Source organism: Gallinula chloropus (genome assembly GCF_964237585.1).
Source record: "Gallinula chloropus genome assembly, chromosome: 4".
In the NCBI taxonomy this organism is placed as follows: domain Eukaryota; kingdom Metazoa; phylum Chordata; class Aves; order Gruiformes; family Rallidae; genus Gallinula; species Gallinula chloropus.
Window position 1 is genome coordinate 49,191,445 of NC_140088.1, and position 25,690 is coordinate 49,217,134.

The 25,690-nt window shown below is 38.9% G+C and overlaps 1 protein-coding gene across 1 annotated transcript in view; it reads right to left on the minus strand.

Annotated features, from left to right (window-relative positions):
- The window catches only part of PRSS12 (serine protease 12), a gene marked incomplete at both ends in the record, with an annotated part of 40,770 nt that extends 15,293 nt beyond the window's left edge, over window positions 1-25,477 (minus strand). Inside the window, 8 exons of the mRNA XM_084263434.1 lie at window positions 2,174-2,315; window positions 6,187-6,383; window positions 7,371-7,512; window positions 8,145-8,323; window positions 12,561-12,711; window positions 14,033-14,211; window positions 16,476-16,614; window positions 25,135-25,477. Coding sequence (XP_084119560.1) covers window positions 2,174-2,315; window positions 6,187-6,383; window positions 7,371-7,512; window positions 8,145-8,323; window positions 12,561-12,711; window positions 14,033-14,211; window positions 16,476-16,614; window positions 25,135-25,477 — 1,472 coding nt within the window. The remainder of the gene's footprint in view (window positions 1-2,173; window positions 2,316-6,186; window positions 6,384-7,370; window positions 7,513-8,144; window positions 8,324-12,560; window positions 12,712-14,032; window positions 14,212-16,475; window positions 16,615-25,134) is intronic.
- Between the last annotated feature and the right edge of the window lie 213 nt (window positions 25,478-25,690).

The following is a 25,690-nucleotide window of genomic DNA, read 5'->3' on the forward strand; positions in this document are numbered from 1 at the left end:
GGTGCATGAACCCAGAAGCCCTAGCCTGGCTTTGGAACAGTCAGGTCAACACGGAATATAATTTGAATTTGAACAACAAGATCTATGTGTGAACTTCTAGGCCCAGAAGCAATTCCAGCTCATCAGTGCACGTACTGGCATAGTCAGGTTTGTGGAATGCAACTGTCTAGACATAGGGTCACCAAGGTCCAGCACTTCCAACAAGCTCTCTCAATTTCTGGAACATAATTTTAGATTTCTAAAATGTGTTTATCCCTAGTCCTTCAGGAAACATGTGCTCTGTTATATCCTATAATCTGAACTTCCTATTCTGACATGGAAAACTGAAAATTCAGCCAACTGTCCTTGCAGAGATGTAAAACAGAAGGTGGGGATAAGTGGTTGAGTTTGATCATCTGCGGGACATACATTAAAGGCCAGAGAGACTGAGGCTGAAGCAGATAAGAGGAGTGGTTCAGTGGGAGATGATAATAAAAGCTGAGTTTTGTAGTTTGGAATCCACAGTCTACTAATACTTCTAAGTATACTTTACTGAACAAATACCAGACAATTTTTAAAAGGCTTACATTATGTAGTCAGACATAATTTGATGATATGTGATTGCATAAACTTTACTTTGTTAGACACAGCAAACATATAACATGATTTGTATTTCTTAAGCTTGGAGTTCTTTACAGAAACACTCAGAAGACATTTCAGTAGTTCTCTGTTGTATTTAACAAGTTTTTTGGATATTTTTCAGCTCATACTAAATCTGCTATTTACATGTCTGCCTACTATAGTCTTTACTGCCCTTAGGTATGCAGAAAAAATTGCTTATGAGTGATATAAGAAAGTGACGACCAATTAAGTGACTTTTAGTTCAAAAGTGACACACAAACATTGTGGTGGTTCTAATTGAGGATTTTTTTTTCCTGTCAGATTTATTCCTATATTAAATGAAGTTTATTCAAATTACTGTCGTGCAGGCTGAAGCCATAATCCTTCATGTAACATTTTAATCAACTCTTTAAGCTACATCAAATCAAGCCAGATCAGTAAATGAAGGAAAAATCCCATGAAACTAGGAATTCAGTAGCTGGTGTGACTATATCTGAATCTGCAGACATCATACCCACACCTTGCAACAGTGGACATTGACCTGTTGCTATACGTAATTAAAAATGTTGATAGTTATGTTTGAACCTGTAAGGATTTCAAAGTAATCATTAAGGATCACTCAATATAAATATTAATAGTATACGAAATTATTTGAGGTAATAAAACCATTACCCTGGAAATTTTAGCCAAATTCCAGTCAGTTTTAGTAAACTGTGGTAAACCAAGTTTATCTCTGAGAATTTGCATTTTCTTTGCTAGTGTAATGAATAGGCATTTTAAATACCTCAAGGTTTTTCTGTGTATACTGTTAAATCACTGGTGCACTAGCATTTCAGATCCATGAGTTTTTCTGTGTTGAGTAAATATGACTCAATATAAAAATTGTTAGAAGAATCAAAATTGTCACTTAACAAAGCTCTCACATAACATCAGAAAAAAACCAGAGAACCCTCGTAGTTCACAGATGATGTAATCTGTGCTATTCTAGATGTATTAGTTTCCCTCATTTTTTCAAATTAGAAACTTCACTTGAACTTTTAAAAATGTTTTGAAATCTGAAAACAGAACATGAAAGAACTCAATTAAAAACATTTAGAGTGCCAAAGTTCACACAGCAGCTACAAATTCTCTTCTCAGTTACTTTAGCACAAATAAGTGTAAATATATAAAATTTTAAAAACAGTGTACTATTTTTATATCATATAGACATGTAGCACCATAAGTGACAAATAAAATACAGTATTTAATCAATAGTTTAGTAATTTGGAACACTTAACTTCTAAAAAATATTTAATAACTACTATTACCTCACATTTCATTTGCCAGTCATACTATGATGTAACTTTGCATATTAAAATTCCTTTTCCCAGTTATGCCAATTAATGAATGTTCCTTTTGAAGACATAGCCTTACTACTATTTACATGTCATAAAGACATTTTTGTAGAAGAATGCCGAACAGACAAGTTTTAAAAGGCATATCAGACATGTTGGGGATACTTGGTTGCAGAAACTTAACATTTCTAGATACAGCAAGCAGATAACTCAAGAAACAGCTTAATGAGTTTTCTTACTTGTAACCAAGCTGTCGACAGACTACAGCTGCATCCTTATCAGACCATCCATCATCACAAATTGTGCCCCACTGGCCATTGATAAAAATCTCTACACGTCCTTCCTTCTTATTCTCACCATCCATCAGCCTGATGGGAGGACCTGGGAATAAATTGCTGCTGTCAACTCACCACAACACAAGCAAGAACTAGTACTTTAAGTCATTTTCATCACATTTGGTATATAACATCAACTGATGTTTATGTTCAACAAGCCTAATATCAGCTGTTAAAATAGTCATATTTTTCCTGGCTGCCAAAGGTTAGCAAGTACAAATTGCAAGACAAGTATAAAGTACTACTGTACTTTGAGCTTCAGAGTTCATCTGGGTCCTTCACTTCATATGCGTGTGACATAGCTCAGAACTTGACCACAACGGGCACAAAACATTTCCCCCCCTAAAGGTAGAAAACACTTAGGATATCTCTATGATACCTACACAAGCTGGACGTGTTTTCCTTGCACAAAGTTTATGGGTAGCTTTAACTATAACTCAGTTCATAAAACCACTTTCAAACGTGTGGCTACCACTTCTCTTAACCAGTATCTTGGCCAAAAAGTGCAGCACTGTGTTGAACTTCAGTTCCTACTTACCGTTACACCTGCTGTTCTGTACAGTATTTTGAGTGACAGCATAATGTTCTGCAATGTGTTACCCTAGACTAATACACAATTATTCTTCTAGCAATTCAAACTGATTGCTTATTAAGATATATTCATAATACAAAATCTCACTTACAAGAATTAGTCAGACTTCATTAATCATGGTCGTTCAGTGTTTGGCCTGGAGTTAAACTTTGAATCATTTGATTCTCACTTATGTGAAAACTGCTTTAAAGCATGCAAGCAATGCAATGGCCTTAAACCAGTTATGGATTCCTCTGAGTCCTCTTTGTAATGCTTAAGAGAGAATCACCTTCTAAATCTTTTAGTATGTCATACTTTATAATCCTTAATACACTAATGAGTTTCTGTTTAGAATAAATGGTAAGACTGTTACTCATTCTTCTAACCCATCCCTAATCTTTTCTAAATCTGTATGGATGAGAAATTATTTAATCAGGCTTGGAAATAACTCTGTATTTTGAGACACATGCATTTGATATTTAATTCAGATTAATTGAGGGTATGAATAACTTTTGTATATCAAACCTTCCTCTAGATCAGAGAAAGTTAAATCTGGCCTAATTCATTAATTAAAAGAGAAAAGATTTTAAAACAAAATTAAAGTCTGTTTGCTTAAAATGTCATTTAAAGCATATTGTTTATACTGGAGTTTATGCTGTCTGGGCAGTTTCATGAGCTACATTGTCATGATCTTGCATACTAAGCAAATACTGTTGTAGTTACTGAAGTGTATCTCATTTTTAGTGTTCCTTAATGTCTGTATGCTCTCAAGTCATATAATTTCTTATGTTTTCTCACTAAATTCATCATTACAAGGAGAAAAAATGCTTTTTTGACAGGCTGAAAAGGTGGGCTTGGGTGAACCTAATGAGGTTCAACACTGTGAAGCGTGAGGTCTTGCACTTGGGCTGGAAGAATCCCAGACATAAACACAGACTGGGAGAAGAGCTCCTTGAGAGTAGCCCTGCTGAGAAGGACCTGGGGGTTCTGGTGGATGAGAAACTTAACATGAACCAGCAGTGTGCTCTCGCAGCTCAGAAGGCCAGTGGTATTCTGGGCTCCATCAGAAGAGGGGTGCCCAGCAGGGACAGGGAGGGGATTGTCCCTCTCTACTCTGCCCTCATGAGGCCCCAGCTGGAGTACTGTGTCCAGGTCTGGGGCCCCCAACACAAGAAAGATGTGGAACTGTTGGAGAGGGTTCAGAGGAGGCCACAAAGATGATTAGAGGGCTGGAGCACCTCCCCTATGAAGAGAGGCTGAGGGAGCTGGGCTTGTTCAGCCTGGAGAAGAGAAGGCTGCAGGGGGACCTCATTGCAGCCTTCCAGTCCCTGAAGGGAGCATACAAACAGGAGGGGAATCAACTTTTTAAAAGGGTAGATAATGGCAGGACAAGGGGGAATGGATTAAAACTAAAGGAAGGAAGGTTTAGTTTAGATATTAGGGGGAAGTTTTTTACAGAGAGTGGTGAGGTGCTGGAACTGGCTGCCCAGAGAGGTGGCGGATGCCCTGTCCCTGGATGTGTTCAAGGCCAGGTTGGATGGGTCCTTGGGCAACCTTGTGTAGATCCAGGCCTGGAGACTGGTGGCCCTGCCTGTGGCAGGAGGGTTGGAGCTCTGTGATCCTAGAGGTCCCTTCCAACCCAGAACATTCTATGATTCTATGATTTTCAAGTGTTGGGAAATAAATGGTAACAATAGAGCCTTTGTCCGCTTCCCAGTCAGAAGTCATATAGGAAATGTCAGATACACTGTCTTCATTTTCTTGTTGAAATTGTGGGTTATTTTGGAACAATTTCATTTTGGTGAAAATTATATTACTGAGCTAGAGCCATGGGATATCATATTAATGATAAAGTATCATTATTTTATTGTTATTTTCTGGTGGTTTAGTGTGTATGTATATATGCATACATTTATGAGCACAACATATGATTTTCTGGTAAGGCGAGATATGAGAATGTTACCATATGGATGCATTTAACTGAACCAGACCTCTTTCAGCTGAGATTATATTTTATAGGAATTTGGGCAGGGAAGCACAGATGGTTTGCATCTGTAAAGACAGCAGTCATGATCTGAATTCCTGTTATTTTTGGGCTGAGAAAATTCTTCCTACTAAATAGCATTTGACATCATCTATACATAATGAAGCTGTACTGCAACATAAAACATTCAGTGGACTCTGAGAAGGTCAAAAGGCTATATAAAGAAAAAGCCTATGAAGAGGGGGAGGCTAGAAAAGGAAACGTGGAGTGCTGATTGTTGTTACAGCAGGTAGCAATGTTGTGCAGTAAATCCATGTCTTAGCTAGCAGGATAGAGCTTCGCTCTCTAATTTCCAGAGAACTTTAGGCATACAAATCCATGCCATTTCAGCAGATGCTGTAAATCTAGCTCAAATAGTTACAATGCTATTTTCAAAATCAGCTAAAATATCCTTGGGCAAATAATGAATATGGGCAAAGATTTTGTAACAGGCTGACAAGCTACAAACTTTATATGTAGTAGATTTTAAAAATGGAACTTTTTCAGAATTGCTAAGAAACACATTGTTACCCTGTAATTTTATCTGTGCATATATGATGGTCAGAATTCCTTGTTAAATCATCTACGTACATGTGCATTTATTTTTTTTTTTATTTCGTTTGTACATATTTTGTTCTACACTGTCACTATGTACTTAGTATTTTTTTTCTTTTTCTTATCTGTCTTTTTATTCTTTTCTTATACAAGTTTCAAGGCTTTTTCATGTTCGAACTGGCTCTTTGATCCGTGTTTGTAGTATCATTCTGTCCTGGTCAGCAAGTGGGTCCCATTCATTTACCCATGCATGACAGAAATGATAGGCAATAGTAATACAGAGATAATTCCATGCTTCTCAGCCTTCTTTCTTGCCATTTCTGAACTTCCCCTTTTTCTCTGTGTCTCATTTTGGATTGTCTGATTGTAAGGCTGTAGGAGAATATACTATTGATTTCTATTTGTCTCCAGCGTTTGATAGCATGAGAGAGTTAGTTAGAAGTTGGAGGGTGCTGAGTGAAATGCAGTATACCATTAGGAAGTGCCAAGTAGGTCCAAAATCTAGAGAAGATGGAGAGAGCAGGATCTCTGCAATCTGACTTTGTTACTTTACACATTTCGTTAATCTAGCTGTTCATGTTCATTGAAGGAAAGCTTATTTTCTATGATCTTAAGCAGAAAAGTGAGCTTTTTTTGCCTTTCCTGTTCTTTCTTTGCACACAACTGCCAAATTCTAAGATTCTGAGCATCCTTAAGTATACTCTGCTTTGCTTGGACCTGCACCCAGTGCAGTACTCATACGGTGACTTTACCAAAATGATGGCTTACCAATGGAGAGTTTATGGCTGTCACTATCCGGATGGCAAATGAGTCTGACATCCTCCTGATGGTTGCAGTCATGCTTTCCCCACTCTCTCCGTGAGCATTGCAGAAGGTTTGTCTCCTTCCCTGAGCAGCTTACACCATCCAACCAGATGGGCCCGGAGCTTCCTTCTGAGTAGCTCTCGGGTACACTTTTTCCATACCTGTGTAACACATACGTATACATAACTCTTTAGCCCACAGCGGCTGGAAGGCATGTGATGCCTAAGCACTAGAAAGGAAATAAATTATTTCTTAAGAAATAAAGGTTTCTCAAGTGGTAACAGTAAACATTGTTAACCATGATTGAGCAGGTTCCATTATCATTAAATTCAATGAGCGCACCATATGCTGCTTCTTTGTCAATGTTGTGGGGGTTTTTTAAGGAATTAATCTTACATTAATACAAACTTGAGAATCTAATACCTTTGATTAAGGCCTCCCTTCTCCTAACCATATGGCTGCCTCGCTGACTTTGAGACTTAAGGCATGTTCTTAGAATTATGTATACATTTAAATGTCACGGTCTGGGGAAAAAAAAGATCAAGTTCTTTTTTGAATGTGAGCTGCTGTATAATCTGAAGGCAACACAACAATCATCTAATGAGAGTATATTTTTGTAGCCACAGTCAGAAGGAAAAATGGTGAAGAGTGAATGCAGGAAACTGATGGGATATTTTTTCTAAAAAATGCTTTCTAATACCTAACAGTGTTCAGGGCCAGACTGCAGGTGTTTCTGAGCTAGATCCAGAAGAACTTACACCTTGAGAGTATCTGTGTTTTTTTAATAACTGTGTGACAAGGAAAGGTTCTGAAGGATCAAACTTTTATAGGCAAAAAAGGATAAAACAATTCTGTTTTATTCTATAGCATATGCATTGATCTCAGACAGAAGAAAAGATTGGAAGGAACTCGGTGAATAAAGACTGCTGAAGCACAAAGTTGAAGCTTTTTCTCCTTCCTAATCTGAGGCCATAAGTACCTCTTCCAGACTGAGGGAAGCGGGCTTTAATGGATTTTAACTCAGTAGTTTCTATGAAGCAATTGGCTAATAGCAAAAAGAGAGACTCTTGAATAATGTAGGGTTCACGTAAATGTTTGTCATCGTTGTGAAGTCAAAGAGTCAGAGATCTAGTATCAAGTGATCTTACTTAAATCCCAGCTGCCGGCAAACCACCTGTGTATTCAGCTCTGTCCACCCATCATCGCAGATTGTGCCCCACTGCCCAGTATAATAGACCTCCAGGCGTCCCTCATGACTGCCTTTCCCACTTGTTAGTCTTAATGCACCATCTGTGTCATTGACAAGTAAGGAAAAACAAAAACAAGAATCAGTTTTTCTTAGGTCCAATGATTGTTCTAAATCACATCAATAACATTGCATTTACTGCACCTGATCAGAAAATTAGACTACTAACTCTAGTGCTGATCAGTAGGGGTCATGTAATTGGGAAGGTAAAAGAAACGCCACAGTGCACCCGGCCAGCTGTGTTGTGTAATGTAATTGCTTAAGTGCAAGAGAAATAGCATGAGATATTGATCACCCCAGCCCTCATTACATGCTGAGTCCTCAGGAGTGGGCTCTGATTACATGATTTCACTCTATACACACCTTATCTCTGTCTTTGTATGTTCTGTTATTTCCCACTGCTTTTACACTGACCTGCTTACTGCCATTGAGAGATGTAATACGCAGTTAAGACATGCCCCATGTAGTAACTGGGAGTTAGGAGGTTACTGAGGAACCAAGCCTTTGTGTTGGCTAATGAGATTTTCTGGAGGGCTGTAAAATTCCCACAGCCAACAGCTGGTTCATTTTGGATACGTTATTTCTGGGGGGGTTGTGCTTGACAAATTCCCTTTGCAGAGTTGCGAACTCTGTGTTTGTCACTGTTTTCCCATGTGGTTGTTGGTAACTGAAGTACCTGTGAGAGGTGTGCAGGAAACACCAGCATCTTCTTTGTGGCCACAGTTGTGTTCTTGCCAGGAGCTTTTCGGACACTGTTCTATTGATAATTCATTTCCCGTGCACTGTACTTCATCTAGCAGCACCGGGCCTGAGCCTTCTCCAAAGTAAGCCTGGCTCCACGCCTTGGCAACACCCCTGTCAAAATGTCACAAACACCCAGTCAGGAACAAGCAAGCTGAAGAGTCTCTGCTCAGTGGGAAGAACTAGGTTCTGAAATAGCAGGCAACTGTCGAGGTTCTGAAACAGCAGGTTGTGTTGCCGGAATGGTGGCTGCTCTGGAACTGATGGTGCAGCCATCATGTAATGGGATGTGGTTGAACTTCAGTCTCAGCTGAGGCTATAGAGCGACTTAAACACACCACAGCTGCAGCTTGAACATACTTAGAACATCAAGCTTTGTTGTTTTATATCTACATGATTTTGCTTTTCTGTTCCATTTGATTTTTAAGCACAACTTTCCACAAAGAGATTATGAATTTACAGCTTGGGTAAGAGGATTCTAATTTAAAAATTCATTTAATGCTTATATGTAGTAAAAATAATCCTGTATATTTCAATAGTGACTTTCATTTGCTATTCTCAAGGCACATCAATCAAATTTAAAATACTCAGAGGAGGCAGACAAAAGTGCTCAAATACCCAGTCTAGTTTTTATAGGAATATTCTCAACATCTGTCATCATCTTCAACTTGTAAGACTGAAATGTCTATCTTTTTAGTGTAATGAATTACCTGTCTAAAGGATTATTTCAAATTAATTGACATACAGTTTGGGCGTGGGCCTCTATACTAATTACTAATTTGCTTTAAAGAGAGTTTTCCACTACCAGTCATATACAGTCACGTAACACCTAACAGGAATAGTATGTTCAGCTTATAATGAAAACATGACCAATCTTGACTGTTTTCTTTCTGTATGTAACCATTCAGACTCTTAACCAGCTTTCGGGACTGTGTGTCAGAATAGTACATTGTTGTGATTTGTATTTTCTTTTTATTGTAAATTGCAGTAGTTCATGTTTTTAGGGCACTGACTCATTAATCCATGGATTAGATAGATGTGGATTTAATTTCTAGAGCTTTGTATAAATATGTGACAATCTCTGTTCTCACTTTTTTCTTAAAGGAAAACAATACTAAATCTATAATTAGGAATCATACAAATTCTTTATAAAGCAGTAAAGGGCTATGGGAAAAACAACAGCAGATCAGGAAAAAGTTCTAATAAAAAAAGTTGAATTAGGGTCAGGGAAAAGTTCTATTAAAAATAAAGGTTGAATTAGGATCAGGAAAAAGTTCTATAAAAAAGAAGGGTGTGGAAGTTCATGGTAGACACAGTGTAGATGATAGTGCTCAGTAAATGGAAACAGATGCCTGAAAAGCAAAGTAAATAAACTGTGTTTTGCCTTTCCATTTTGCCTAAAATTGGTAAAATTGGTTTTAATATTTTCAAGCTAATGTACTTCATTAATCTTGAAAATGCACTGTTAATTTTCAGACTGCCTTTGATGAACAGATGCTTTCTTCAGATGGTGGAGAACATGGAAATGCCAGATGGAAAAAGTCAAAAAACAGGTCTTATTTACTGACTACGGCAAAGAGTTGTAATCTGCAGTTGCTTCAAAGAAGCAGGTAAGCAAAACAGAAATTCCTCAAACACTCATCAGGCAACATTTTAGCAAAACAAGTAGCTTCAGTCTGAAGTTAGTATCTTATTTTTGAGAGATTTTTAATTAGCCATTACCTTTTCATCCAAATGACATTCCTAGTCCCAGACAAAATTTTAACAGAGATCTTGCTCTACTTTTTTTCCTTTAGCAATGCAAAAAAGAATATTTATAGATCAAAAATTGTATTTTTCACTGAGCTTTGCAAACATTTCCTGATTGCCTTTACTATTCTTTCATTTAGTTTTTTTAATAACCGTGCATTTTTATGTTAGCATTAAGTTACTGAACACTTGTATTTTACAATCCTGGTAACGTGAAAAAGAGCTGTGTCTTCCATCTCTTTTATCTCATAAAGAGTTGTTTTTCAAACTGGTTGAAATGGTGAATGACCATATAGTAAACTACTTCAATCCCATTTATATTTAAGCATGTGAATAAATAAAAATGCACAGGTTTTCCAATTTATCTTTCTCGTGTACCAGGACAGGCTCTGTGAGTTCTCAGCACTCTTGTAGCACACTTGTAGAATTTAATAAATGTGGACTGAATGGACTACTTCAGGATAGCTGGTTTTATTAATATTACCCTAAATATATTACAGGCTTATCACATAAAGCCCAGTTAACTGGTAGTTTTTAAGATTATTTCACTTTGGAACATTTAAATGTATAAGAGATACTATCTTCATTTAAGTTTATTGAGGAGTGTTTGCATATATACAAACTTTACCCACAGAGGAAATGCTTGTATATAGCTTTCAGGGTTTGTATTTTTTTAATACTGCTGGTAGTAAAACTGTATAGAAAAAATTAGGAAAAAAAATACTTATTCCTTAATAAGTTGGCTGAAATGAAAGATATAATGATTCACTACCCTGAATGTTGAAAGAAAATTCTACCATAATCTGGTAAAATTCAAATAAAGCAGAGACAACGCATCTCATTACTATAACAGGGGTAATCTTTATCAAGCAAAAGTTTTATTAAGCCTAACAATAAAATAAATTACTATTTTTCACCTATTAATGATAGATAAATATTATGAAGTTTTATAGTAGTACTACAGAAAAGTTGAAAGGATATAGAAAGCTACTTACTGAGATGCTTTGCTTTCAAAATTTATGGCACATTTCCAGATAGTTTAATAGTATGCAAATTTAGATTATTTTTATTATTTCATAACTGGTGTGGCTGCCACTGCTGGTAAAATTTCACTTCACAGTACTGAGCACATTTGTTAAGACATCTGGATTTCTTGGGAAATTCTGTAAATCTCTAGACATATTTCAGAAAGACTTAGCACCATCCTAATACAATTTATTTACTCAGAAAAAACAAATCAGATTAGACACACCTCAGACCTGCAGTTTCTGCACATTAAATATAAGCAATCAAATGTTTTAGTGGAATCAGTAAGGAGACAGGGTAAGAGCATAACAGTTGTCATTAGTATACAGAAATGTGAGGTACAGCTTAGTAACTCCCCAAACTTACTAACAGCAGCCTAATTCAGAAGCAGAAAAAGCTTGTAAGAAGACAGACTTTCGATTAGGCATTCCCATTGAAAATGTAGAGGAATACAGAAATATAGTGAAAGTAAACTAGGGAAAAACTGATGTCAGAGGAGCATGTTGATTCCCACATGGCTGACCATGAGGTCTAGAAGTTTTGTGAGCTCTGTAGGGCTCACAAAGCTGAGCTAATTTGATGGCACCAGCAGTCCAAGGCCTCAGTTTCTGGTTACAAACTGTGGTGGTCACTCATTAATGCCACAAAGCTTACTGCCTTCAACACCTCTTCTTTTAATTCATGATAATCCTAGCAGGGTTGAACAGGCAAATTCTGTCCCAGTCGCCTCTGCACTGACCTGCTTAGTTTTCATCCAGTCTGTCCCAAATATAATCCCTTTCTCCTCTTTAATATCTTCTCTGCATCTTTCTCCTAGTTCTTTCCCTCATCACCCATCTGACCTTTCATCTTAGTTGTCCCCATCTCCTTCCTCACTTCTTTAGCTTTGCATCTCAGTTCTGCAGCATCTTTCCTCTAATACTGATTACTTATCTTCTGTGTGGTATCAAAACCACCCCTGGCTCTTCAGAAGAGGAGCAAGAAAATCCTGTTTTGCTTCTGTGACTACGTTATGGGCCATGCTTAGTTCAGACAGAATCGCTGACAAGCTTCAAAACTTCAAACAGATCTCTAAGTCAGTATATGCAAACTGATAATCTTCAGTGACTTGTGATTTAAATCTTGAGAGATTCACACAGGCATGTCAAAAAACATTCCCTTTCTGACAAAGCAGTGTTCTTACTCCAAAGCAAGGAGGCTGTTACACTCTTCAGTAAAATGGAGGTGATTTTAACAGTAAAACAACTTCCTTTTCTTCATCTAGGATTTTTGGTTGAAACTTTACTGAAATTGTAGTTAGTTTTCATGAAAAAGTCAGCATTCTGAGACACATCCTTTGTCTGTCCTACAGACAAAATTGCCCCTATCATATGACACTGAAGACTGGATCCTAAAAATCAAAGATCTGGGGAAAAGAAAATAATAATACTGTACCTGCACCTTCTACAAATAAACTTAGTTACCGCTTCAGAGCATTAGCGCAATTTTAAAGGACCATCTTTTACAGCTCCAAGGTATGTATCAGACTAACTCCCCCACTTTGCTGCTGGAGTAGAAAATACATAGATAAACAAACCCAAGGCCAAGCTGCCGACAGACAACTTCAGCATCTGCGTCATCCCACTGATCATCACAGATGGTCCCCCACTGGCCAGCATGGTGGACTTCCACTCTTCCTTCATGAGCATTGTTCCCACCAGCCAGCCGGATCGGAGTAAAGACAGAGGCTGTGATCAATCACAGAATACAGGAAAAGGTCATTTCTTTCCCAAAACATTATCTTGATAGTAAAGAAGAAAGAAGGTGGGTTAATAGTTTATCTGACGCCACTGAAGAACCACACTTTATTTTTCCTAGTTAGATGGAAAACTTGAAGTCAGACTTCTTAGAAATTAGTTCCTATAGGTTCCACTCTCAGTAGCTGAAGAATATTATACAGACAAGTAACTGTACTGATCTTGAGTTACTTGAGTGTCAAAGCATTCATGGATACTTAGGGCTGCAAGGCCAAATACTGCAGTCAGTAAATCTGTATTTCTACCAGTAAGGGCAATATTGGCTCTGTATAGGCTTGGTCACAGAGGTTAAAATCTTAAGAGGTGAAAATTCTCTCATTGCCACAGAACTAGAAATTCATCCTCTTGTTTTCTCATTACGTTGATAATTCCAGTCAGAGCAGTGAAATCTCATTGACTGTTGTCTCACTTTGATTGTGTAAATATTGTTCCTTTCCTGCTTCTGAGATATGGTTTGATTTTTGTTCTTTCCAAATCATTAGCCTTTTTCTGGTCCTGCAAGGAATTATCTTGAAAGTATCATTTCTGCATAAAGCTGTAATAATGGAAACAACTTCAAACCATATAAAAATAATTAGTACTTAAAAGGTTATTTTAAAGTTTCACCTTATCTTACATCTGAATGATTTAAAAAATGATTAATTTTTGTGTAGGCCTTCCAACCTGTTAATGCTACGACTTCATCTATTTCCTGGCTTAAAAAAAAAAAACAGGAAAAAAAAGAAAATGTCTCAAACTTCTTCTTGCTGTTCCACTGTTTCATCTATTTAAAAAGGCAAGTTGCAGTAGAACCTGCAAAATGCAAAAGCTTAATCTAGTCTGCTGAAACTGGGTATCAATTTCAATTGCTGCTCCTCTCTGCTGTTCAAGAAAAGCTAACAAATTGACATGTAGCATATGTAGCTATGAAAAACCACCACCACCTAGACAAATAAAAATGTATTTTTAAATTTGGGGGGGAAATAATGCTACTTTTACAGCCAGAGACTCTGACTGCTTCACCCCGTCTCACAATCTACATCTCAAAGCAATAATTTCCTTGTTGATTATAGAAGGCTAAAAAGTGGTTCAGCTAGTTGCTGCTTGCACAGCACGGAAGGATTCGAAACAGTTAATGATATGATGATTTAATCTGTTTGAATTCCTATTCCAAGAAGTCTTCTTTTTCTTTTTTTTTCTAATTTAATAATGAGTAATGAATACTACTTCTATTTAAATAAGGAGTTAACCAAACCATATGTGTTTCTTTTACCTAGGGAAGAGCTGCATATGACACCAGCTGCCATTTTTTGAGGACATGATCCATCCTGCCAGATGTCTTTTTCACATAAGAGTATATTTTCTTCATCACCACGACAACGCACTTCACTCCAGTAAACAGGAATAAGTCCCAGTCCGGAAAATGGTATGTGTTTTGCTGTACCTTTTTCACTGTAAGAATAATCAGGATAGGAGATTAGAGTGGGAGGAGGGGAAGTGGAATATTTTGTCATATATAAATCTTGGAGTAGAAAAGAAAGGGCTTGCTTCAGCTGTGTAAATTCATCGTATTTTCATACAGTTCAGCATTGTCTTCTGCTCAAAGAAAAGTAACAGATGTGACCCAGTTCTCACCATTTTGTTGTCGGATATTTCAGTACAGTGGTCTGTATTGCTGCAGGGCCAGCTACATCCTTGTTGTAATTCTTAACTACAAATATCAGTAGAGAGCTCACAGTCCATAGGTGAATCTACAGTACCATCCCACTGCAGCTATACATGCAGGAGAAGTTATGCTCACAGGCCTTTCACCCTTACCCTCTCCTTTACCCCATTAAACCATACTAGTGCTCTGCCCATACATGTCATATAATTTGGTTGTGACTATGGAGCAATGAAACCACCTCATACTCCATCAGATCAGGCCTGTGTCCTTTATTCTGTATTCAGCCAATCCCATCCATCCAGAACTTTTATAAAAGAGCTTCCTTTCCTCCCAGTACTGAATCTACAGTGACAGTTAACAAGCTATCTTTTTCTTCCATATAATGCCCAACAAAACTAAATGTAAAAACAAAGCTGAAATGCTGTAAATTCATAGGAACAGATAGACAGAAGCAACTGAAAAGCATCAGTAATACCTAGTGAGCTCACCTTGTGGTCTACAGATACAAATTTCTGCCAGAAATTAATGCTTAAAGAAACTTTCAGCTGCTGTTTCCTTGGGGCTTTTTGGCCTGGATTCAGATTTAAGCCATTTCTGTTGAAAAGACCAAACCGTTCACCCGTGTCACTGAACTACTTTTGCTAATAGCGGTCTTGTTCACTGAAATGTTTAGGGTATGGAAGGCAAAAAGAACTTATTTAGAAATGAGGAAAGGAGACATTGCACATAGACAGCTGAAGTCTTAAGCAAAATCGGTCTCCAGATGGCTGAACTTTTATCTCATCTAATCCTCATATTTTCATAAGTTGGCACAGTCTGTCTAGATTAGTATTGAACATTATAAACCAGCTTAGATTTAGTTTTGGCTAGCAGTCTTCAAAAGTGGAATAATCATTAGGAATGTCACAGTGCAAGTGTGCTATAAAAGCCCGTTACTGCTTGGTAGCAAACAAAATCACTGCTGTGGTATGTGACTGAGGGAAATGGTAGAAAGGCAATAAAGCCAGCCATACTTTGTGGCTTATTGAAGAAGTGCAAACTGAACAGGGTACTAAGTGGGGGGATATCCAGGTAATTTGCCTGCTAACTTCAACAGCAATGGTTTCATTAGAAGCTGGAATTGCATTTTATTTTAAAACTCCCTTTTGGTATGGTAGTTTTCTTCCTTACCTCAGGTTAATGTTACTATTGCAATTGCAGTATCACTGTAGGCATTACCTAGAGTTTAATGGCCAATTTCTGTTAAAGAGTCCTGTTAACTCCATTCTGGCAGCAGCAGGAAGTAGTGGTCAATGAGGACAGTGCAGGGACTTGCAACCTGTCCGGTGTTATAGCTCTGTAAAATGTCTCCATGAAAATGAAAAGCTGCAAAACTTGTCTGGTTTTGAGTTTTGTTATCGTTGTGCAACTCTGAAAGTAAACTGTACAGATTGTCTAGCTCCATGAAGAAATGCACAGGAAAAATACCACATTTTCAAAAAACTGACGATGAGTGCCAGATGGGTTTTGGCAAATAGAATGGATGATTACCAGGGTAACCCCATGCTCCTGAGAACCAGGAATTTTCCTGTGATTAGCTGCCCACGTAGGGTCTAATTCTGGCCACATTTAGATTTTCATAGATTCAGTAAACTCACTGAAGCTGTTCTTAATTGATACCACATAAGTGAGATCTGGACAGACCTCATATTTCTGCCCTTGTGGATATCTCCCAAATGTCTAGCAAAGCAGTTTTTGTTTCCCCTAAGCTTTTCTGGCCTGTTCACACTTTTCACTTGGAAAGCAATGCATCCTCCCAGGTCTGCCCCTCTCCAGATCCCTTATGCAGCTTTCAAACGAAATATTGATTCTCACAGCAATCTCTTTGAAGTACAACATATTTGAAGGAAACAAAGGATTCTGGGAAGAACAACTTCAGCATTCAAAAAATTTCAAATTTCAAAACAACCATCAAACACAAACAGCCCTCGGGATTTGCAAACCAGATTGGCCTTTATGCTGAAAGATCATTAAAATAAGCTGACTGATTTTCACTCAGACTGAAACTTACCCAAGCGCAAGCTGTCGACATATGACTGTTGCATCACTGTTGTCCCAATGGCTCCCACAGATTGTCCCCCATATTCCATTGAAATAAATCTCCACCGTACCTTCAAACTCATTCTTGCCACCCTGTAGTCTCACTAACCCTAGTTAATAAATAAATAAAGAAGCAAATCAATAAATAAAGCCTCCAAATTACTCCATTTCTCAGTTACTGTGCCACACACAAAAGATTCCAAACTTTTCCCTCTGCAGAGAGAATTCCTGTTCTCTGTCTTACCGTCTTTGTGCTCTTTGGGTGAGCCACTGCTAACAAGTACTCTGGCACATCTAACAGCCTTACATGGTGTTACACAAAAGGAGATAGCCTTGTTTTTTACAGGAGGAAAACATTTTGCTGCTTCTATTCAAATCACATTCTCTATCCTTCTGAGGCTACAGCTTTCTTAACGATCTAACAAACAAATGAAAAAAAAATGCATGTGTAGACTACACATAACTATTTAAATGTGGTTACCAGTACCCAGATGAGCAAGCATATATATATAGGTAACTACAAGTACTATATTTTTATCTTCCATGTAATCCCATAAAATTTAAGGGAATGGGATTGCATAGCTTTTGATCTGGCCTATGAAACATTATGCATGTAATGGATGTTAGCAGTTTATTTTAGCCAAAGAATGTATTTGTTCATACTTGTTCTGAGACAGAAAAACAGTGGATGCAGCTCTATTAATTCATGAGAGGTCTTCATCACATTCTTAAGACAGAACAAGCTACAACCATAAGGAACTGTGTAAAAGAAATTTTAAAAGTCTGTTTTTTGAAAGCTACGGAACACAGAAATCCAAGAAAACTAACAGATTTTGCATTTTTTTATTACAGTAGTTTTACTTGAGATGCCAGGTGTGTCTGCTATTGAAGGTAGCCAAGTCCCGGGGGGGTTAAAAGGCTCTTCTTAGGTAGAACTCTACACAGAAGAACAGAGAGTCATACCAGAGAACTAATCCAACAAGTGGGAATAGATTTCTGTTACCTTATCAAACATAGCCTAATTGTATGTGTTAGTATTGCCTGAAATCTTAGTTAATCCATCTGCCTGTGTTCTGTGAGCTGCTTAAAATCAGAAGCTACACCATCATCCAGTTTGCAGGGGTATTAGCAGCGGAGAAAGCAGTCAGTGTTTGTGTCTGCATTTAATTGTGTATATGTTCATGTATGTGTTAAAAAATAGATAAATTAATAAAATAATAATAGTAATAAATAGAAGCAATTTTTCCTCACAGTTTTCATTCAGATTGTCCTCATTTTAATTTAGTTCAGCATATCTTATAAAACCACAAAGCCAAATGGCTGCCAAATAACTCGAGGAATTAATTAACCTCAGACTCCGGGTTGTGTGTTCCTTTTTGCCTCCTATTTACTTTCTCAGCAGTAAACTTACTGTGCAGTAAATTACAAACAAAATGTATTCAGCTCATGTTACAGCATCATTAATGAGATAATTATAACAATACTGTAGACAAGTTGCACATTGTTTAGCTGTCTCTAAAATTTTTTCTTTTTAATTTTTTTTTGTCACATGCAGACAGTCTGGAATTTTGTTTATTTCTACTCTTCACTAGACTTTTGTATAGACTATTATTTTAACTTGAAACATCATCTGCAATCATAGCAAAGTGATTCCTGACATACCAGAAAGCAATTTTGAAGATGTCATCTCTAAATTAAGCTTATTTTTGCACATGATTGCTTACAGTTTTGTGTGACACCTACTGAAATCAATACAGTGCTTCCTGAGTACACATTACATAATATTTCTATTCAAATATTTCAATAAGGGAGTACTTGAAGAATAACATTCTTTTCTAAGATCTCCATGGCAGACTTTGCCTCACTGCTCTTTCTGCATGTACAGAATTCCCAGTGATAGCAGTGGAAGAACTTATTCACATAAACAGCACAAAAGATAGCACAAGAGATATCTTGTAGGCACCAGAACCTCTTTTTCCAACAATTAAAAGTAAATCTAAAATCTTCTGCATCCCTGGTAGAAGAAACCTTAGGAAACAAGTTTGAAAGCACAGAGTTCTCACTTCAGACTAGTACCATTAAATAAAAAACCCAGCCTTTCCCTTGCCACCCACTACCCTCAGAACTCCAGGTGACATCTGGTCCCTTTTGATGTGGAAAACACACTACTACTGTCAGTTGGTAGGAAAAGGAAATTGACTGGAAGGGACAGCGACTTTTTCCATGTGCCTGTGGAAAAGACATAGATGAAAGCAAGAAATACAGAATTTTTTTAAAAAAAATCATCAAATATGTCAACAAAATATTTTGGTTTGTTTTTTTTGCTGTAGGTTTACATCTGCGTGTAGGAACATCAGTGTTTTATGAAGGGCAGTACCGTTCCTATCAGATGTTCGTTCATCTCACAAGAAAATATGATGAAGAACCAGCTTCTATCATATAGAAAACACCAAGGTGATTATTAAAGGTAATTTTGTAACAAATTTAAAGTATTCTTGATTTTCACCTGATTTAGTTAATGTAAAAAGACAATTTTAAAAAGTGTATTTTTCTATGCATCTAATACTAAACTTTTTATTATACTTGCTGCTTAGCAGAGTTAACCAAATATATGGTATAATAATTCTAACATCTTGGTTACATTGACTCACTACTCATAGAATAGTAGTGATATGTTAATCATAGTAGCTATGATTAACCTAAACCATCCAGGACAAAATCCAGTATTCTGTCCTCAAGCAAAACAACAAGTAAAACAATTTTTTAAAGAAAAGTTGAAATTGAAAACCCTCTGAAAAGATAGTATCTGCAATGTATTTTTCTAAGGCCAGTCTAAGTGCTTCTAGCTCAGCCTTTCAGCACCATATCCAACAAGAGTAAAATGATACAAGATTTTTTGTTTCATATGCACTTTGAAGTATGCATCAACCAGTATCATTTAACAAGTCATAATTACGTAGCAAACAAATCAAAGAGCACACTAATGAGAAAGTGATTTCTCTGTTTACTCAAAATGTTGCAGTGTTCAGACCCCAGTAGTTATTTTACCTGAACAAGAGATGCATTAGTTACAGTAACATGGATACCTCATAAAACAACAGAACCTTAAAATACAGACTTCCATTTCAGTAGCCTGTATTTTCTTTCCAGAAGATAAAACTCTTACTCCAAAATGAAACACAGATCTGTAGGGAATTGCAAGATGACTAACATTATCTGCCATTATGTATGTTTATGATTTATTACCAAATATCTATTTATTACTCATGATTTACTCTTTGTATTAAGAACCTGTTAGTACCTTAATCGCAAGATAAGTGCATTGTTAAAATGACCAGGAAACACATTTCATTTCATAAGCAGCAGGAAAACTAGTACTTAAGCATGATTAAAAGGATGCTGGTTAACTCTTAATTTCACTGGTTAAGTCTTCTACTGTTGCATTTTTATAACTCAAGCCCATACTTGCACCTCATTGTGCGTGCCCAAGGGGCTTCCTTCTGTGCTTCCCCTAGGATACTAGAAGCTCTGGAGAAGAGAATCTGAATTATTTGTTAAAAGACAGGTCTTGCTTAAGTGTATATGTTGGAGGCTCTAGGTTTCTGGAATTGTAGGTGTATGGTAGCATCTCAATTTTTCAAGCTGTAAGTCTCTGGCTCTTCTAGTTGATGAAGAAAACTAAACACGTGGGGTCAATGTGGTAATATCTACTCTGACTTTTATGCCATGCTCTGAGAAACTCACACTCTCTCCCCTCTCCACCAACTCAATACAGTGTGGAGCTTCTGCTTAAAGTCCTTATCAAGCCTTCACTGCCTCAGCACAAAGCTCAGCACCAGGGAACATGCGTACAGGGATCCTGCCCATAGGGCAGTCCCTTCCTTAGCACTGGTCAGGAAGAGGAAGGATAAGGAGAGGTGAACTGACCCACAAGACTTAGAAAGAAGGGCACAGGACCACAAAGCAGGCTGTAGGATACATACTGTGGTCTTATGACAGACTTAATTCAGCCCTATAGTGAAGAATACAAATCTTCTGTCTTAACTCCTTCATTTATATGCACTCAAAAAAAGCGTATATTTTTCTTCTAGTTATGTTCTAGCTGAGGTTACTGACGGTCAATTCATGGTGTTTACATACAGTCTGGTCATTTTAGTTGCCCTGGTATCTGCCCAAGTCAGAGTCTTTCCTATCTGCTATCCCTGTTCAAAAGAGATTAAGTTATACTTGCAAATGTAAGGTAGTAAGGGCATCCAGTGGGTGCTGCTGAGACTTGCTCTGCAACACCTGCCATATAGGCTCAAGATGAGACACACAGGAAAAAGGGGAGAGGAAAACCTCTCAGCCAACTTTTAATTAACTCCAAAAGCTAAAGAGCTTCAAAGGAATTGTGCTGTTGTGCTTGGCCTCTTTTCCTTTACCGTTCTCATGGCCAGAAGTGCTGGGGTAACTTCAAACCCTATTTTATTTTCTGCATTTGACTGAGAAGCAGCACTGTTACTGTGTGTGGCTGTATTGCGAATAGAATCACTTCCACCTCTGCTGCCAGTGCAAGTGCTGCAGCAGTGGGGTTTATGGTGCTGGTTAGAGGTGTGACAGTAGTTTTTTCATAAACACCTCTGTCCAAAGGTTTGTAATTTGACTGTAAATGTAGACTTGGAAAAGAGGGATCAGAAGTTCATTCTGCCTTTCACCCTGGTGCTGGGTGCTTTGCAACTGCAAACTTAAAGCAGAGCAGAATAAGTAGGTTTGAATTTTAGAAATATGTAAAAACAACTAATACTTTCATTTCTCCTTTTATTTTCAAAGGGTTCTAAAATAGGATAGTGCCACAGAAAGGCCTTGCACTGATAATTCATCTCTGCTGCCTTGTAGTCAATTAGGTAAATCCAAATTAACATCTGTGAGAGTCTCTGGTTGATACACACTGTATACCCCTGCTTACTCACAGTATTTCAGAACACTAGTGGATGAGTCACCATACATATAAAAGAGCATATCCCAGTTTCAGAATGAAACCAATTCATCTGTTTCTGTGAGCTACTTGTAAAAAGCTACCCATGGCGTAGGTCAAATCTAACACCAGTTCAAGTCAATGGAAACTTTTCCTCCTTTCCAAGATTAGACCTTGTTCAAATCAAAGAAATTAATTCTGTTGACTTCAGCAAAACTATGGATGATGCTCGCTGCGATCAATGAATGCTGTTGTCTATCACTTTCCTGAGCGCTGCTTTTAGTCTAAAATTATAACTATTTTCTCTTGGTATTTTAACCTTGAAAAAAGGGTGCATCCATTAGAACTATTTTTTTAAGAACTATCTTGAGAACTTTAGCAGATAGCAGTATTGCATACTCATGGATCCTTATATTCAAGTTGCATAACTATTGTATATATTAAGTGTATAATGTGCTGGATGGGTTCCTCTGCAGCAGTGAGACTCATCGTGTCAACGACCAATGGTTTAAGGCTCTGAAAAAATAAACTGAAGTGTTAGGAATGTAACAGGCTCTAAAGGACTGCCGTTGTCTTATGTGGTACAGAGCTGTAGAAAATGAAGGGTCTCATACTGTGCAGCTCTAAAAAGAATTATTCCAGAAAAGCTGCTTCTTAGAAGGAAAACACAAGACATTTGTGTTTGATTTTTCATCTTTTTTTTTTTCTTTAACCCTATTAAAAAGCCCCAAACCCCAAAAGACCTTCAATCAACTGCCTGGACTGTAGTCTAACAGGTAGGGAGAATAATCTAGTCTTTAGACTGTGAGCCTGAGGCATGACTCTTCTCTCACAAATGTTGGCATTAGTGGAATTACCCGATGAGAAAAGCAAATTAAATGGGAAGACTACAATCTCACCATTCTGGAGATGTGTATTTTATTTCCAGTTGTGCCACTGATTGGTAGTGTGACCTCTGGCAAAGACACTTACCCTCTCATGTCTTGCTTCCCCTTTGTAAAATAAAGAAAAACAGTTAACCCACTTTTCTCAAAGAGCTTTAGATAGATAACAATGTATCCATGAACAACACCCTATGCAGAATGCAGTAACTACAGGCCACATAAACACTGATTGGCAGCAGTTGCTTCCAGATACTGAGGTATGCTTCTTTTCTGAACCGTGAGTACGTTACAGGGAAGTTGTTACTAGCTAGTTGTTACTTAAACGCTAAATTCTGCTGGACTTACACTGACTCTGTGTAGAGAGTACTCTCACACTTACTCCCGTCCCTCTATGATTTCCTTGGTAATGTATATAGATTTGTGTTTGCCTTACTTGCTTTCAAAGCATGAATAAATAATATTACCCAGGTGTGTCTCATTTTAGAAGGAAGGAAATGAAACACCAAAATCTATTATTTTAAACTGTAAAACTGATTTTACACTGGTGCCACATGGTATAATTGCAAAGGTGCTTTTAAAATTATTTATCATTGATAATGTTTAAATATAAAGCAGGCTAATGTATACACGTGCACACAGTCTAGCCAGCTAACCTTGCAGGTAAATCCTGATGTTTAAGCTAGAAAAGCCAGGAGATTTACAGTTAAGACTTTGAACATGGTATTGTGTTCAGTTACTGCAGGTGCCTAACAATGAGTACAGGCTTCCTCAGCTGATGTACTAAAGCAACAGATGCAGTGACTTTATCTCTGAATACCCTGTCCTTCTTTAGCTATAAACTGCATTGTTGCATTTCTTTGCTTTTTTTAAGAATAGAACTTACTTCAGGATGAATGTTTTAAAAGTGTGTGTTTCTGGGCAAATGGCTTCATTTATTTCCATGTTCCACCTTAAGCCATCCAGCACACTTTATAATTCTTTCCTATCACCTCCACAAAGGCTTTTGGACAGGCATTTGCCCTGTTGATGTCACTGAGTCCAAAAGAAGCAGATGACCTTTCAACTAGAAGGTATTGGCTATTGTTCAGTAGCTATGTCCTCCCTCTTAACAGGGACCAACCTGGGCTCCCTTCTTCTGGGAAATAAAAAGGCAGCATTCTGAAAAGATGGGAGAAACACTGCTTATCCCAAACCATGCCTTATTTTTTGGCTTTTTTTTTTTTTTTAACCCAAATCATGTTCTGGATTTTACTTTAATAAAGTGCAAGATTGGGTTCTTAGCATTAAAATGATGCATTATTCACTGTAATGCATTACACCAAGTCCTCACAAAGTATTTGAGAGCCAGACTGAAGAATGATGAAAAGCTATAAATATGATGGGCTAAATCAAAGAATCAACTGTGGGACCCCTTCCCAAACAGACCAGTTAAAGGATGTGAAGTCCTCAGTATTTTTTTTTTTCATCTGTGTGTAGTTAGTTGTTTTCTCCTCTGTGGCATCAGCTGCCTGGTATTCTTTCCAGGGTAGCATCAGTAATGCATAACATCATTCTGTCTTGTTGAAGGAGTACAACGTTCGACTTGGAACACAGCTTTGAAAGCTGCATAGCTGGGGTTTTTAATGCATAAATGAGCAATATGGACCTTAGTGCCTCCTTATGTTCTTCATAAATACCACATTGGTTTTCCTGTGATATTTTATACCAATATGTATAATTATCACATTGTTCAAGTTATTATCTTTTTTTTCCACACAGCTTCAAGGGCTATTGTTGGAAGATAGCAGTCCTCTTCAGAGAGATGAAATTAAATTAATGAAAAACACACCCCTAAACCATCTTCCACAAGAATGGAATTACTAATATTAAAGATCAACTACCCTTGTGGTATTACAAAAGATGTAAAAGGAAGGGCAACAAAGAAGGGATTTTTTCTTTTCATTGCAGCAATTCTGCTTGATCATTTTTAGTACAGATATAAATAGGGCGTAGTTCTTATTTGTGTAGGAGAGAATACCAGAGCAATGCAAGAGAAAATGTTACATCATTCCAAACCAGACTGTAAATAAATGTATTTAATGCCACCACTGATGAAATGTAAAGCTTAAGGGCTGAATGCTGAAAGTGCTGTTCAGTCCTTACACTTGGAAAACTTGTACTGGAGTCACTGAGAGTTTAGCTAGGAGCGTGGCAGGGGGAAGCACGGGTCTCTTGGCTGGGTTCACAGATCTCCTCATGCACCAGCACTAACTTGTGAACCCCATTAATCCAAGATGTTAAGGGGTGGGGGGAAGAAAGCAAGAGATAATACGTGAGCAGGTCATGTGTAGAGCAAGGTATCCTTTTGCTCTTCCATCTGCTACTTCTGCATCCCGAATGCTTCCCAGAGAAGTAAGCCTGGGTATGAAAAGGGGAATGCCAGCCTCTGCTAACCAAGCCTGCTGAACACTTAGGGCACAGGTTCCTAACGCGATTTGCCTAGTATAAAATAGCGCCGAAATAAAACAAGGAAGAACCTTCATCATTCCCACGCATCTGAGGATGTACAGGTGTAAACTCTCCTCTCCTCACTTTAGAAAGAGGTGTCCGTGTGTCGTGTCCCCCCCCGCCCCGTCCCCTCCAGCGACGAGGAACGGGGCACGGGATGGTGAGGACGCCGCCGCCCGGCCGAGGTTCCCGGTCCCGCGGAGCCACCCGCGCACCATCCCGCAACGCCGCTCCCGCCGCCCCGCGCCCCAGGCGGCGGCCGCTCGCCCCATTCCCGCCGGCCCGGCGCCCCCCGCCCAGCTCACCTCGGTCGCAGTCAGCGCGGCCTCGCTCCGCCCGGTCCCGGCCGCCCCCGGGGGCGCACCCGGGACGCGCTCGGCCGCCGGGCAGAGCGCAGGAGGAGCTGCGCCGGCCCCGCGGCGCCCGGCCCGCCGCCCCCCGCTGCGGGAGGGCGGACGCCCCGGGTGGCCAGGGGCGCTGGGCCCCGGCCAAGCCCCCGGAGGGGCAGCCGGCGGGGGGCGGCGGCGGCGCCGGGGCGGGTGGCTGCGGGAGGCGGGCGGCCGGGAGGCTGGCGGAGACCTGCCCCAGCTCGCGGGCTCCGGGTATCGTCCCAATAACTAGCGCCACGACGAAGCCGGCGAATGTCATGGTGCCAGTCCCGCCGGCTCGGGTCCATCTCCCCCTCTCATCGCGCCCGGGATGCGAAGGGGGAAGGCGGGGCCGCGGCGTCCCACTAATCCCCCACGCCGTACACCCTTGCCGCCCTCCCCCCGGTTCCCCTGCCTGCGGGGGCAGGGCGAGCGGGGCGCGGAGACGCGCAGACCCCGCGGCGCGGCTGGCGGCGGTGTTTGCAGCTACCTG